This window comes from Nicotiana sylvestris, chromosome 7, assembly GCF_000393655.2.
Source record: "Nicotiana sylvestris chromosome 7, ASM39365v2, whole genome shotgun sequence".
In the NCBI taxonomy this organism is placed as follows: Eukaryota; Viridiplantae; Streptophyta; class Magnoliopsida; order Solanales; family Solanaceae; genus Nicotiana; species Nicotiana sylvestris.
In genome coordinates this window covers 45,279,281-45,296,582 of record NC_091063.1, presented here as the reverse complement: position 1 = coordinate 45,296,582, position 17,302 = coordinate 45,279,281, and the positions used below count along the sequence as shown (strand labels likewise).

General features: G+C 38.2%; 1 protein-coding gene across 1 annotated transcript; it reads left to right on the top strand.

Annotated features, from left to right (window-relative positions):
* The first annotated feature begins 1,832 nt into the window (after nt 1-1,832).
* Nucleotides 1,833-3,505, top strand: LOC104226515 (uncharacterized). Its single transcript, XM_009778523.2, has one exon. The coding sequence runs from the start codon at nt 2,009-2,011 to the stop codon at nt 3,248-3,250; it is 1,242 nt and encodes a 413-aa protein (XP_009776825.1). The 5' UTR covers nt 1,833-2,008; the 3' UTR covers nt 3,251-3,505.
* The last annotated feature ends 13,797 nt before the right edge of the window (nt 3,506-17,302 follow it).

Genomic DNA, 17,302 nt, shown 5'->3' with positions numbered 1-17,302 from the left:
ATATTAAATAGATAATTATACATATATAATACATAAATTATGCATATATTATATATCCACCGGCTATTATTAGTTTAAGCAATTGAATGGACGGCTAATTGGGTGACCTCAATTTTTTTGTGAAAATCTTCTGCATTAAGCACACGGGCTATCTCTAACTAGTATTGAACATAGAAATCTACAGTCGGCTTAGAATTATTGGAGTTGGCAAACATGTAAATCCATGATTGTCATGATATAATTTTTCAATATATTGTTAACAGTTTATTCTAAAAATTCAAATGTCTTACAAACTACAAAAAAGACAACCAAAAAAGAAAAAACTTTTTCCCGGACATCACGCTGTGTCAGTTATAAAATAATAGTAAGTGTTTAAGTTATATAATATATACGTATTCAATTAAGATTTTTATGTGCCTGAACTTTTTCTTTTTCCATCTGAATCTACTAAAAAGGTATCCAATCCATTCAATTTCGAGATACAATTTTCCTTTTCCTCATTTATTTTAGCTTGCATGCAGCGTTGTTCCTTTTTTTCAAATGATTTGCAGCCAAGATACTTTGGGAAAAAAAGATGTTTTTTTTTATACCACTTAATAAACAAAACACATATTTTCTCTACATAAACATAAATTAAGCAAAAGAAAATCTTTTGTGTATCTCCTCATGTTAATTTCTTCATTACGATACAGCCCAAGACCATCTAGTTATAAAAGCATCAGTGACACTGCTTATATTAAGCCGGATTTGTAGTAAGAAAGCAGTATTTTGTAAAGTCATTAAACGTGAAATTGACATGCAAACAATTGTTAGTGTTCTGGCTTCTTTTTTCTTTGGGATATGAAAATGAAATGAAACCACAGAACATGTGAAAATGGTCCATGTATCATTAAATCCAAGGATGTAATTTATCAATCCTTGTCGCCAACCCCCAACAAAAGTACTTCAATGGCCAAAAAATTATTCAATTAAAAGCACTAATCTTCTTGTAGAATACTTCTACCCTTTTTTCTTTACCATTAATGTGTTCTGCAAAAGCTGATAGAACTTTGAAATCCACCATTTATGGTAAGAGAGTAAGCCACTTTTCTTCCTCCAGTTCACAACAAGGGTCCATTTTCCATTTTATATTTTGGTCCAAAATAACTGTTTATTTATATAATCAAAAAGGAATTAATTTTATTTTTTCAAAATTTGCTCTTATTTACATATTCCAATGTGTCAAGGTAACAATTAATTAAGGTTAATTTAGTGAATACTAGGAGTTCGTATTTCTTTAATGGATGTACCAAAGATAAAATGGTCACTTATTGTGGACCGGAGGAAGTAGCACATTAGGATTTCAGTTGGTTAATTAAGCAGTTTATGATATTGTATATGCGTTTTAAACGCTATAGCCTGCAATATTTATTTTGGTGAAAGAGTAAACAAAATGAAAGAACAATCAGTCACCCAAAGAAGGCAATGAATTTTAGATACTCAACTTCTAAAAATGACCGTCATGTTTCAAGAATTTTCCAACTCAAAATGAAAAACAAAATGAGGCTTTTGACAAAAGTGATCTACCAAACTCAACTGCTAAAGAGGTTATGAATGGACCCTCACACCTCTTATTTTCCTTTATTTCATATTGCCCTACATTTTGAAAGTATTAGTCTGACTTTAAGTACATAGAAAGCAAAGAAAAGAAAAGAGAGGAATAAGACACAACACAATTATCTTTTGACTATGGACCAAATCATACTCTTTATTTTCTGCCTATAATTTAGGTGCCTCCCTTGTTGGACATATTCAATAGGATGCACATGCAGCATGCACGAAAAACCATTATTTCCCCTTACCCCACAAATCACAAATTTTCCCTCAATTCCTCAATCCCCGCACATCATCACGGAGTCTAGAACCAAAAACTTACACTACTACTACTACTACTTTATATAAACTCTGTACAAGAATCAAGAAACCAACACATCAAATATTCTACTTTCCCTTTTGTTCTATTTTCATTATGGGTCATTTCACTAAGCAAATGACATTCTTCTTGTTCTTGGTGATCTCTACTCCATTGGTGCAGATTGAAGGTAGAAAAAGCAAGTTTATGATCATTCCTGCATCTCCTACACCAGCTCCAACTCCTATCAATGAAATTAGTTTTCCTCCATTTTCATCCCTTACTCCAACTCCAACCCCATCACCAGCAACAGCGCCAACACCGTTTTTTAATGATTTCGCGTTTCCTCCATTGTCATCCTTAAGTCCAACACTGGCACCGGCACCAACACTAGCACCAGTAGGTAATGTTCAAGATCCTGATGTGAACGGCGTACCTGTGCCTGCAATAGCACCACAAGGGAGAGGTCAAGATCCAGAGGAAGGTGGCATTGAAGCGCCAGCACCACTTTTGACTGACACTCCTTATGGACTTTATGGTCCTCATTCTCAGGAAATTCCTTCTACTGTCACAAATCTTGATGAGGTTGAAACTCAAACTCCTGCCAAGGAATTCCAAGGTGCTAGATTTAATACAGATGAGTCCTACAACAACAATGGTTATGATTCCAACAACAACAACAACAACGGCAACAACAATGGTTACGATTCCAACAACAACAACAACGACAACAACAATGGTTATGATTCCAACAACAACGACAACAACAAAGGTTATGATTCCAACAACAATAACGATGATGGCTTCTCCGAGAATTACAACAACAATGGCTACTCGGAGAATGCTAATAACAAAAATAACAATGGCTACTCAGAGAATTACAACAACAACAATGGCTACTCTGAAAATAACAACAATGGCTACTCTGAAAATAACAACAATGGCTACTCCAAGAATTACAACAACAATGGCTACTCTCAGAGTTACAACAACAACAATTTTTTCTCGGAGAATTCCAACAACAATGGCTACTCCAAGAATTCCAACAACAATGGCTTCTCCGAGAGTTACAACAACAACAACAACGTTTTCTCTGAGAATTACAACAACAACAATAATGATAATGCTTTCTCCGAGAATTACAACAACAACAACAACCACAAAAATGGCTACTCGGAGAACTACAATCAGGCTAGCAGCTACAATAACAATATGGTGGAAAGGCAAGGATTAAGTGACACAAGATTCTTAGATAATGGCAACTACTTTTATAGCAACAATGGTGAGAAAATGTCAATGGAAGAATCTGAAAGACAGCAGGAATATCCAGACACTGAAGATCAATATGAACTTCCTTGAAGATAAACATTATCAGTTGGTCCAAAGAAAAGGGACAAACGCAGGGGACGTGAAAATAGATTTAATTTACAGAGTTTGATTGAATTTTAAGTTATTTTGAGTGTTTGTTTCATTAGTTCCACTTGTGTCTGCAAACGCCTATTTTTTCCTCAGGTATAGTCCTGCAAATCAGACCGAGGGAACTTTGTGTTGTTTAATATTTTCGGATTTTTAAACTTATTATAATGATCTTGAAGCTTCACGCTTGATTATAAACTTGCATTATTATTATTATTATTATTATTATTATTATTATTATTATTATTATTATTATTATTATTATTATTATTATTATACCTTCCTCTGCTCCCAACATCCTCCTCCTCTGATCTCTCTGTCCCAGCAGGAATATAAGCTTCACGCTTTTTTTTTTCGCTATTATTTTGAGAGCGGCTACACAGTGTCGTTTTCCCTTATAAATTTCTGGACATGAATCGTGATTTGCCTTATTGATAACTACTACTATAAAATAGTACGAAAACATTATGCCAACTACATGTGATTTGATTGTCTATCTCAAAATATGTTAATACATTTTTCAATGTATAATCTTTGACTAATGCAATTTATACAAGTATACAACAAGTTAAACTGGATTCCTTTCTGAAAATATATGTTATATTAATTATTTTTAAAGGGTAGGGGGGCTCAGAGAAAGAAAAAAAGGTTTAGTAATAATTGAACCTTGTAACTGTAAAATACAATATCGTAGTAGCTTTACTATTGAGCTACCACACTTTTATTTAGGCAAATAATCTGCCAGTTCGTCCAATAAAGTTAAATTATAATTTAGGAAGTGTTATTAGGCAAATATTTAAAGAAACAATATAACATAATTGCCGTGATTGAAAGTGATTTCAGCTGAATTTCCTTGTTCATTTTCTCCAGCCAGCTGCTTTTAGTTTCGGGTCAATTCATGCATTTATCGCAGAGATGCATGGTCTTCCAAGGCTTTGCTCGAAAGTCCATACTTATTATCTTAATGATGTCGTATAAACATTTCTATTGTTACGCTGCTAATAAATTGGAAATTTGTAGTCATACGAATAAACAACCAATCCCCTTGTGTAAATTTGCTCATATTATGGGATTTCAATTTTCAAATCCTAATAAAGAAAGAGAATTACGGTTGTGAGCACGTGATTTTTGCCCTATATGAGAATTACTCCCAAAAATTCAAAATAAAACAATTTTCCTTTGTGTGCAATTTTGAATTTTCGTGGTATTTTTGATAATTATTTGTATTTTTGTCTGTGCATGTTAATGTTTTAAATTAATAAAAAATATAAAAATATGTCGCATTTGCATTTGATATTTATTTAAGTTTTTTTTACAAAACGAAAAATCATAAAAAATAATGTACGTTGCATTTTAGCATTTAACGTCCAAATTGTGTGATTTTATCGTTAATTGCTACTTAAATGTGCGATAATTGTTATTAGGAGTTAATTAGTATTTTGAGATAATTTTGGGTTTTATAATTTAATCTTAGCATTTTTAGCTTTATTAATTAAGAAATTGAATAAATAGAAAAGAACAAAAAATATAAGAAAACCGGATTGGGCCTTTTCTTCAAATTTGAACCACAAGCCCAAAAGAAACGAACCCATATCGGGTCAACCCGACCCGGTCCGCCCCATAACCCCAAAGATCCAACTCCCCCTCTTCATTTTTTCATTTTCCCAAAACAGAAAAAAAAAAAAAAAACAAAAAAAAACAAACCCTAAAAAAACATCTACGCGCCCCCCCTCTATCTTCTTCTTCGTCGTCCCAAACGACCCCAACACGAGCAGCAACCATGGTTGCCTCCCCATCCTCACGCATACACACACACACACACAGCAACACATACACAACACAGCCACCCTCGTCGTCGACCACAACGCAGGGTTGTTGTTGCTGCTTCGTCCAGTTTTGTCCTAACGACCCCTCGCCGCGAAGCTCAAGCTATGAACGACCAAACGACCCCTGACCTCTCTAACACAACCAGCTTCATCGAGCTCCAGCAGCCATCCTTGCTGCTTCATCTTCTGCTTCGTCTTCGCCTCATCGCCATGGCTGTCACTGCTTGCTCGACGACCATGGCTTCCACTGCTTCGAGCTCCAGCCACATCGCCTCAAACAGCCCACAGTTTTCATAGTTGTCCTTCGCCTCCAGCCACGAACGACCACAGCTCGATCGTCACGTCCAAATGAGCATCGTCGCCTCCATCGCCCGTCCAGTTGAGCAGCGTTGTTGCTGCTGCTTCGTTCTTCTTCTTGTCAAAACAAACGAACCAGCGCCGCCACTGCTGCGTTCCTACTCGTCGAGTTATTTTCCGGGCAGATTCGAGTTATTTTGGTTTCAAAGTTTCCGGGCAGATTTGTTTCCGTTCGAGTTCGTCGTTGTTCCGATCCGGTTAGTTGGTTTAAGTTTCAGTTTTGTCCGTATTTTGTTTGATATTCTCATATCTGAAATCAGTATATGTTTGATTCTTTTCTTGTTCGTTTGTTTGTCATTTCTTGATTATTTCTTCAGTTTTGTTTTTATTCATTTTTCTTGTTTAGTTTTAAATACAGAAGTGTGTTAGTTTAATCACTTGAATCCTTCATCTTGGTTGTAATGTTGTTAGATTTAATTTGAAGTTCAATTGATTATTGGGTCTAGTGATTTGAATCTACTTATTTGTTGTGTTTCAATTTGTTACTGTTATTGAATCTGAAAGTATGTTTGTTGTTAAAAATGTTGTTCAATTTGTTACTGTTATAGAATCCTTAGTCTTTGTTTTGATGATATTTGACATAATCTGAGTTTCTAGCTTAAATTTGTTGATGAAATTTGATTAGGAATTGGTTATAGCTGTCGTAATCGGTTAATTAATTAGGATTTGGATATAGCTGATGGGGGTATTATGGTAATTTCAAATTATATCAGGGGTAAAATGGGAAACGAGCCTTAATTTTGAGTGCTCCGTCCACTAGGCATTAATAATATTACAATAGTACATGGTGGGGGGCAAGACATAGGGTAGTGGGGGGTTAATACATTGTTTAATATGATGGGGGACAAGACATAATGGAGTGGAAATAATGTATTTGTTTAATATAGTGGGGGACAAGACATAATGGAGTGAGAATAATGCATTTATTTAATATAGTGGAGAACAAGACATAATGGAGTGGGAATAATATATTTGTTTAATATAGTGAGGAACAAAACATGTAGGCATGGGGAACAAGAGAATTAAAGAAGAAAAACATTAAGTAGTGGGGGCAAGGCATGCAATTATGGGAATATTTCGGGTTAGTGGTTCACGACAAGAGTCTTGGTTATAAATAGAGTCATTTTTACACAGTGTAGGAGGATGATAGAGGAGAAAGTTGAGAGAGTTGACTGAATTTTGAGAAATCAGAATTTGAGAGCAAAAAGAGAAAAACAAGCTGAACTTTTACTTGAATAATTTCAGGTTGCTTTTCCTTGAGTGTTATTCAAAAATCAGTAAACTACTGCGTCTTGTATCCGTCTCTCTTCTGCTTTGACTGCGATTGCATTCTGGTACTGCTGGTTTTCAATCTGTTACTGGGTTATTCTACTGGTCGTTACTGGTTTTGCTTTTGCTGAACCTGTTGTTGCTGTGTATTTATGCTACTGCTGCTTCTACTGATCTTCCTCTTCTTTTACTTCCAATACCAGGTACATGGTCGTAACCTTATCAATATTGTAAACTGAAATGTAAAAGCATGAATACATATGAAGAATGGAACTTTGAAGTTTTAATTTATCTTTTTTTTTCCTTTGTCTCTTTTACTGATTGTGTTTAGTTATCTCATGTATTATTATTCTGTAAATTTCGGTTGTTTTGCATAACTAGGCATCTTGTAATGATATATTAAATAATACTCTATTTTAGTTTGGTTATTAGGTAGTATATGTTTAAGCATGCCCATTACTGTCAAACTGTTTAACAATTGGAGTAAGAGGAAAATAACATAAGTTGGTCTTTAGTGAATCGGCTTGGTAAAACTAGTTAGTTCACTAGCTTGAAGGTTTTAATATTGTCAACAGTAGGTTAATCGTGAACATGTAGCTAAATAAGCATGAATTTAAATTAATTTCGTGAATTAGGCATTATGGCATGATTTGAGTTCAAACAAGACGAGTTAACGTTTGAATTTAATAAACTTTCGAATATGCATTAGTAATTAAGATTGATTCTAGTTTCAAATAGTCGTAAATAATTAATTCCAACGGCTCAAGCCATCTAACAATGCGAGTTTAATCTAGTTATAGGATAATTAGTTTCTTTTGAACATATTATTTGTCGATTTCGTAGTTTATATAATTTCAATTTTAGTAATATTCCTTTCCGTTAACATTTGTCTTAATCTAACATTTAATATGTTACGCCCTCTTTTTTAAGCATGTAACTAATTAGGATTTTTTCTCTTTTATTTTAGAAACGAATTTAATAAAAATATAGTCCCTTTAGGATATCCTTAAAATAAATGAGCCGAGCCTCGCCAAACAAAGACGCACAAACTGCGGGGCTCTCAATAGATGTTAATAATTACTTAGATTTCGGGAGTGGCCATTTAGCGAACTTCACGGCTTTCCCCAAAGATAATAACGCGTTAGACTCTTTAGACGCGATTTTAATTAAATTACATGCTTAAATTCGGGTGCGCATTTATGTGACCCAAATCCAAATCTCAACGGAGTCGGAACGTATTAACAACCACGGGTGCATTGATTGTGACGTGGTTCGAGATGCATTTTCACGACGTTGCAATTCTATTAAAAAAATAATAATAAAAACGGTTTAAACTTAATAAAAGCACACAAGTCATAACATGTATAAAAATCAGATATTTAGCCATTACAACAATTTAAGCGACCGTGCTAGAACCACGGGATTCGGGGGTGCCTAACACCTTCCCTCGGGTCAACAGAATTTCTTACTTAGAATTTTTGGTTCGCAGACTTCATTTGGAAAGTCGAATATTTTCCTCGAATTGGGATTCAAGATAAACCGGTGACTTGGGACACCAAAAGTCAAACCTTTCCCTAGTGGCGACTCTGAATTAAATAAATAATCTCATTTCGAATATTGTCACTTAAATTGAAAAAACTCCCTCACGCATTTATCCTTCGAGGTAGGCGCGTAAAAAGGAGGTGTGACAACGGCAACTTAAAGGAAATAAAACTATTCAATTTGTAGTAAATTCTTACGATATTAAATGTCTAGATAAAACATACGAGTAGTATATATTGTCGGTAGAAGATTCATAGTCCGGAAATAACACATGTTGTTATTTCCACTCGTGTGGCTTGCTCAAGTAACTTGCTTGAAACTTATAGAAATTTTTACATCCTATAGCAAATGTTAATACCTTATTTATTTTAAATAAATATCCTTTTAAAAAATTATATTTCATAGCTATCTTTTGATTTTTATAGCCATCTTACTCTTAAGCCATAAAATACGCATTGTATTATTTTTCTCTCTCATTCTTTCAGATTTTTCTCCACCCTCTCTCTCTCTCAACTCCAGTCTTTCTCCATGAATACAACCACAATTCTCCCAAATACAAATCGAAATGGGAATGAGAGAGAAAAATTGAGGAAAGCATTGTAATGCCAGAAAATTGTTTGTTGCTCGGATCGAAACGTGAGGGTTCTAAGGTTCTGCATCTTCCTCTTCTCTTCAGATTATATTACCAGTCTGGAATTTAGAATCAAAAATCTATATAAATCTCCGTCTTCCTCTTCTCTTCGTCGTTCTAGGGTTTTGCCCAATCTGGGTTTTCCGTCCCAATCCATAAGCATCATTCAAATTCAATTGTAAAGAATAGATTTTTTGAAGTGCACGTGAGGGTATTATGGTAACATGAACAGTGGCGTTTCGAGTCAGATTCGCGGCCCTCTCGACGAGATGATATTAGGGTTGTTCTTGAACAAAGACAACGAAGTTTGGGGCTGAGCAACTTGAAATTTTTGTTAATATATTTCAATGTATCTCGCTGTATTTTTATGTGTTTCATTGTATTTCAATGTATCTCGTTGTATTCCATGTATTTCATTGTATTCACTGTGTCGTTGCATTCCATGAATGTATTCATATATTTTTTTTAATTAATATAATTTATATATTCAGATGTATATATGTATTCAAATTGCTCTGTTTTTGTTGTATTTATCGGCTAGAAAAAATATTCAACATATTTTCTCTGAAGATTGCTATGTTTTTCGGTTGAGAATCTTTTTTAACTGGAAATACAAATTTTATGTGTTATAATTGAGTTTGTTGAGTTATATTAGGAGTCTAGTATGTTAATTGATTCACTTTCCGTTAAGAATAGCTGTAATCCCCTATTTCCCGCTGTAAATACAGTCAAACAAAAATTTATGTGGCTGCAATCCCCTGTTTCACGCCTAGAAATGCTACTGTATTCATGAATACATTAGCTTAAATACATCGAATACACTCTAAAAACCCAAAAATATAGATATAGGAAGTAATATAGTAAATGGTAGCTACAACTAGCTAATAACCACTAAAACATAGTGGTTTCTGAAAGTTTCTCAAAGTTTTACTTGAGTTGCCCAGTAATATTGATTTAATTGGACTCAGTAAGTTAGGGCGTGATTCAAATGGATTCATATACTAAGACTAATGTTTAGCCCATAAATAAGTAACTCACTAATTCAAAGTTAGTGCGCAACCTAGATTGTTAATGAATGAACAAATTAACATTCTCCTAGTAATCTAAAATGAATAGTCCTAACCTCGTTTGATAATCAAAGTGATAATATGTTCACGAGTTTCAGTATGCCTGTACCTATTGACCTTTACCGACTAAAAACAATTTACTTCTGATTATTGACCAGGTAATAAAAGTTTAACTACAGTTCAATTTTGCTATAGTCAGCTACTTTGCCGTTTGTTTTGGAGAGTCAGATAACTACCCTTTTTTTCTTTTTTCTTTTTGAGTTTGAACTTACAAATTTGAATAACGATTTCACCTTTATATCAACGGAAAAATGTATATGTTTGCCCTAAAATTTGGATAATAATTAAATTTATAGTGTGGTTTTAAGGATATGTGATTTTACCTAACACTAATTAATAAACGTAAAGATAAATAATGGAAATTGATAATAATATAAAGCAAATCAGCACTTATAGAGCCCTCGAGCTTGAATACCCTCGAGCTAGTTATGCAAGAACAGTTAAAATATAACAAGCTGATAAACAAGAGAACGTGAATTAAGAGAGAATATAGTATTGCTTTAATCTGAGTGAATGTAAGTTGTGTACAAGATGATTAGGACCCCCTTTATATAGTAGAGGAATCCTATTTAAGATACAATTCTAACTATGGAAGTAAATCCCATGATTAACTAGATAACCGCCCTTGATTTGATATGTTCCGACATTTACGCCATGATCTCCGGCCAGACGCGGATGTGTCGCCTTTTCGTTACTACGCTTTGCTCAAAGTGTGTCACATTTGATCTTGGTCGTTGTTTGCCTCGCTCTCGACAGGTACCTCGATCCTCGGACTCGATACCTCGTCTTCATGCTCTAGTCCGATTCATTACGAGGCTATCCCTCGATGCAGCTCCCTTGCCTCGATCAAATAGCGTAATCGGGTAGGCCCGATTTTAACCGTATACAGATAGTCCCCTCGTTCCTTGGAATGTAATGAGAAGAAACGAATTGAGCCTTCGATTTTGTACCTCGATCCATCATGACGTCATCCTTGATGTAAGCGATGTAAGCGACCGAAACATCCCGTTGGTACCGTTCCCAAAATCATTAATGAGTGTCAGTTGGTGGTCGGCCACTAGTGCCTTTGAACCGTCGCCATGAATCCTTAAATAGGTCTTCTTCTCACTTCCTCAAATTTTACTTTAGATTTTTCTAGTGCTAATCTTCAAAATCTCTTTGTGTTCTTCAAGTTTGTCTGCAAATCTTCAAAACTTCCCACATCTTCTAAGCCTTCCCGTTCTGTTCCGTTACCAAACCTTCCTCAAAATACCAAACCTTATCCTCTTCTCATTTCTTTACAAAAAAATGGCGAAGACATCAAAAATTGTTCCTTAAAAAGAAAATGGCCTCTTCGTCGTGGCCGCCCTGTGATAAAACATTGGTGGACCCGCGCCCTGAGGAGTGTGTTCCTGAGGGAGGGTATGATCTCACTTTTGACTTCAAAGTCGAGAAAACCTCCTTTGTCCCTGGCCGGTGCGAATCAATGTCGAGATACATATGCTCGATAACCGAGAGTGACCTCGAGTAGGTAAAAAAAGACTGTAATTGGGACAAGAAACAGGTGGTGGTCCCGACCCCTGAGGAAGATATCACTACCCACGTGAAGGGGTTCCTAAGTGTTTACACTTACCCTTTCACGCTGGGCCCTGTCGACCCCGTCATCCTCGATTTTCGCCGCCAGTACCAGATAACCCTAGGTCAGATCCACCCCTCCTTCTGGTGGATCATCCTTATGTTCCTGCTTTTTGTGAACAAAAAGGAAGGCACGTCTTTCACCCTCGATCATCTCATCAGACTGTACAGGCCTCGTCTTTTATGAGGTGGACTGATAAAGCTCCAATGTCGGGCTACCAAGGTATTGTTATCGAGTATAGACGAGGACAAGGACAAAGGGTGGATGGATCGATTTGTCCGAGTGAAGACTTCCGACCTAATTCCGCCCGAGAAGATGCCATTTCCTGAGAAGTGGAACATGTAACGTAAGTTCGATCCCTCCTCTAGCTTTTTATTTATTGTTTTGTTTTATTTGCTTCCTTTTACTGACATCCTTTTCTATGATGTAGCGGTTGCTTGGATGCCCGGTGCGATTTCGAACATCGAGAGCTGGGTTCGGACCCTAGCTTCGACCTCTTCATACGCTGAGCGCTCATGGCGCGACTTAGCAAGGGGCTGATAAGAGGCCAAAAATCATGGTAAGCCTTCTCCTTTATGTACTTGATGGCCTTAAAATGTTTCCCTCTTAAACTTACCCAGATTCCTTTCGTGCAGGCCTCGGTAAAGATGCTGTTATGAGGCCCCCGTCCGGGGAGGAGGAGGTTTCACCCCCGGTCCCGAAGCAGTCGAAGGTGAAGAAGAGGAAAATGATCTCGCCCTCCGATACTCCAAAGCCCTTAAGAGCAAGGCTCGCAAGTCGAAGAAAGACATTACCGCCCTGCCTGCTGATGTGGCTCAGGGAGTAATGGAGGAAGAAGAGGAAAAAGAAGATGCTGACTTCGAGCTAGTAGCTCGAAAAAGGGGGAGCACCGAAGCCTCAAAGGCAGTTGTGCCGGTGATGGTTGAGGAGGCTCAGCTTCGGACCGAGGAGATCTCGGAAGATAGTCCAAGCAAAGTCCCCAAGTCATCGGAGGCTGAAGATGTCTCCCACTGTGACAAACAATCGGGGGGTGTGCCTGAAGGGTCCGGTTTCGAGGTCCTCCGAAAAGAAGAGAATGCCCCAAGTGCCTTGCTCGGGGCAATTGATATTGGTGATTCTCCGCCCATCCCCACATTTTCTAAGGGGAAAATTCAGGAGGCCCAGGCTATGGAGACCCCCGATGTGGGAACGGCCCACGAAGGGGAGAACTTATTTCATGGTTGCTTCACGGGGGTAGAAGATCGTTACCGACTTGGGCGACGCATCGAGTATCTTCGATGAGGCTCAACAACTTCTGAGTCGGGTAAGTTTTATTTCCCCTCATTAATATTGTGCTTGCGTTTATTTTTTCTTGCCTGACTTTTTCTCTTTATTCATAGGCCTTGACACTCCATCAAGAAGCAATTTGCAAATCCCGAGCAGAGTTGAGCCGGTGCGAGGCCAATCTCAAAATCACGGAGGAGAGATATGCCCTCAAACTTCTTAGTAGGCAAAGAGAAGAGGAGATCAGGGACCTCCAAGCTGAATTGGCAACAACTCATAAAGAGCAGACCGACCTAATCGAGCAGATAATGTAAATCTTTAAAAGCTTTGACATAATAATTCGGTATCGACGACTAACACTTTGATCATACATGTTCAGCAAAAAGCCGAGAAGATCGAGCAACTCCGTGAGGAGGCCAAGATGAAGGAGGTGGAGACTTTGGGGTGGAAGCAAAACATGGACCTCCTTTCCTCGAAAAAAGATACTGCTTGAGCCCAGCTGTCTTCGGCCGAATATCAACTCCAGAGGATGAAGGAGGAAAGCCTGGACCAAGGCAAGAAAATTGAGGAGCTCGAGGCTCGGTTGGCCGCTGAGCTTGAAAAGGCCACATCTGAGGCAGAAAGAGTAAAGGTTGAAGCTGAGGCGGTCGTGGCCGTCTATCGAGCTGATGCTAAAGCTGCTCAAGTTCGAGCAAAAGAGGTGGCTGACACTGCCCAGACTCGATCATACTGGGTTGTCTATCATGCCAAATACCAGTCTCAAAGAGAGACTCTCGATGAGATTCATGCTCATGGCTTTGACCTTACCATCGATATCGAGAACGCGAAAGTACTCGAGGCCAAAGCTAAAGCGTTGCTCTCCTCTGATGATGATGATTCCGGGAGCTCGAGTGGATCCGAGAGTGAAGGGGATGAAGATGAGGCTCCCGAGGAAGATTAGGCATTTAGGATTTTTTTTCTTTTTGGGATTTTTTGTGTAAGACCTGGAGTGATCTTTGTAAATATTTTTGCATATATGAAACATTCCTTTCTTATCTCAACTTTTGCCTTGTAAAAATTTTGATACACTTTGTACTTTGCGAGCATTTCAACTCACTTAATGTCTTACAAAAATTTGTTTGTGGATCCGAAACTTAGGCAACTTGACCGAAGTCAGACCAATATAGTTTATAATCGAGTGAGTGTTTGGCTCAAACTCGAAGTAGAAAAACCCTTAGGTTTTAGTTGAGTGAGGGTGGATTTTCGAACTTAGAAATATAATGGCCCTTAGGCTCTTGAGTTGGGATTTTCGAGGGTTAGTTTTATCGGAATCTTTTACTTTGTTATGCCTTATCATAAGCTTGTTCGATAGTTTAAGCAATTTGGCACCTCTTAAGGGTTTGGAGGGTTGATGTTATCAAAAACATTTGTAATTCTATCGGGGTAGCCCTTTTAATCGATTTTGTGAAAATATTAGAAGGCCAATTTTTGTTACGGAATGCGGACGTCTCTGAACCGTATTAGTTCGGTCGTAGCCTTTAACTTTGAGATTTGCCCTTTGGGTTTGTTTCTCAATTATACTTCGAACTTGTTAGAAGGTTCAGTCCCCGAGTGGGGTGCGTAGCCTATAAAATCAAGGATTGCCTTTTTAAGGTCTTATGATTTCGAAGTTTAATAATTTGATTATGTCGATTTTCGGACGGCAGTAACGGAGAACGGGGTTAATTGCTCAAGCTTTAGTCGCGATTGGCTCTTGAGCCGGTTTCCGCAATAGATCGTAAGTATGAAATTGTAAAGTAGAAATTTCACTAAGGCATGTGACATTTGGTAGGGAAAAGATACTTCTTTCAATAGATCGTTCATGCATACATGTTTTGCCATTAGGGCTCGAAAAATCTACACGGGCACGGTTTGACCGTTTGGCCCTTTACAAAATTTACCTATCGAGACCCCGTCGACACGAAGTATTTTCCTTAAAAACATAACATCCGAGAGTGATGTCCCCCAATATTCGAGGTTGATTATACAGAAGCCTCAGATACTGTTGAATTGCTCTAAGTTAGCACGAACAATGGTTACCTCGTTAAAAACCTTGCCTAAAAACCCCATTTGGGATAAAAACCGGTCGAAGGGAAAAAGAGTACAACGCGTGCTTTCAGACCTAAGGACTTCGTTTTTAGAGAGAACTTCGACCAAACACATGCAATAAGTTAGTATAAAATACAAATGAAAAAAAAAAGAGAAAAACATACCTTAGCAATAATATCGTTTGAGGAGTGATATGTTCCAGTTATTTGGCAATTGTTCGTCGTTCATTGTGCCAAGTTTGTAGGACCCTTTTCCGATGATGTCGAGGACCTGATACGGTCCCTCCCAATTTGGACTGAGTGTTCCCTCATTTCTGTCTCGAGAGTTGATGGTGACTTTTCTCAGAACTAAGTCCCCAATTTTGAAGTGTCGAAGATTGGCTCTTCAATTGTAATATCTTTCGATTTGCTATTTCTGGGCGGCCATTCGAATGAGGGCGACTTCTTATTTTTCATCTAACAATTCGAGGCTTGTGTTTATAGCCTCATGATTTGATTCTTCCGTTGTGTATCGAAAACTAACGCTTGGTTCCCCAACTTCGACCGGGATCAGAGCTTCAGTGCCATATACTAAGGAGAATGGCGTTGCCCCCGTACTAGATTTTGTCGTTGTCCGATATGCCCAAAGGACTTCGGGCAAAATTTCTCTCCATTTCCCCTTAGCGTCGTTCAACTTTTTCTTTAGGTTCTGAATGATGGTCTTGTTTGTTGATTCGGCCTGTCCGTTCCCACTAGGATGATATGGCGTCGACAAGATCCTTTTTATCTCGTGCTCTTCGATGAACTTTGTTATTTTGCTGCCGACGAATTGTTTCCCATTATCGCATACGATCTCGGCGGGTATCCCGAATCGGCATATGATGTGATCCCAAATGAAGTCTATGACTTCTTTTTCTCTGACTTTCTCGAAGGCATGTGCTTCAACCCACTTAGAAAAATAGTCATTCATAAATAAAATGAATTTAGCTTTACCTGAGGCTGATGGCAGAGGGTCGATGATATTCATTCCTCATTTCATGAACGACCATGGAGATAAGACTGAATGAAGTTGTTCCTCGGGCTGGTGGATCAACGGTGCATGTCTTTGGCATTTGTGGCATTTTCGGATGAACTCATTAGTATCTTTTTCCCTGTTGACCTAACAGTACCCTGTTTGGATGACTTTGTGAACCAGCGATTCGGCATCGAAATGATTCCCTCAAGTACCCTCATGAATTTCTCGTAGGACGTAATTGGTGTCTCCCGGACCTAAACATACTGCCTATGGCCTATCGAACATCCTTCTGTACAAAGTTCCATCATCGGCCAATGTGAATCATGCAGCTTTCATTCGCATAGTCCTTGATTCCTTAGAGTCTGATGGAAGCTTCCCGTTCTTTAGATACTCAATGTATTTGTTCCTCCAATCCCAAGTTAGGCTTGTGGAGTGTATTTCGGCATGGCCTTATTCGACCACCGACTTTAAAAGTTGTACGAAAATCCCCAAGCTACTTTCATCGTCTTCGATCGACGACCCCAAATTTGCAAGGGCATCGTCCTCACTGTTCTGCTCTCGAGGTATGTTGTAGGGTCTATTCTTTGAACTAGTACAGGGTTACCTGCAGTTTGTCCAAGTACCTCTGCATCAGATCCCCTCGAACCTCGAAGGTCTTGTTGACTTGGTTAACCACAAGTAGGGAATCACACTTGGCCTCGATGACCTCTGCCCCTAGGCTTTTAGCCAGCTCGAGACCTACAATCATAGCCTTATACTCGACCTCATTGTTAGTCAACTTAGGGGTTTTGATAGATTATCTAATTGTATTGCCTGTGGGCGGCTTCAAAATGATGCCTAGACCGAACCCCTTCATATTTGAAGCACAATATGAGAAAAGGGTCCACACCCCCGAAGACGTACCCGCCTTTATCAAAAGTTCCCTTTCGACCTCAGGTACGAGGGCTGGCATGAAGTCGGCTACAAAGTCTGCTAAGATTTGAGACTTGATGGCCGTTCGGGGTTGATAATCGATATCGTACCCACTAATTTTGACGACCCATTTGGCCAGTCAACCCGAGAGTTCGGGCTTGTGCAAAATGTTGCGAAGGGGGTAAGTGGTTACAACACAAATTGGGTGAAATTGAAAATATGATTTTAATTTCCTAGAGGCGCTTATTAGAGCAAGCACTAATTTTTTTAAGTGTGGGCACCGAGTCTCGGCTTCACCTAAAGTTTGGCTAACGTAGTAAACAGGAAATTGCGTACCTTGCTCTTCTCAAACTAGGACACCACTTACCGCAACTTCCGAAACTACCAAATATA

Coding starts and splice junctions, on each gene's coding strand:
- LOC104226515 (XM_009778523.2), top strand. CDS start 2,009: ATGGGTCATTTCACTAAGCAAATGACATTCTTCTTGTTCTTGGTGATC.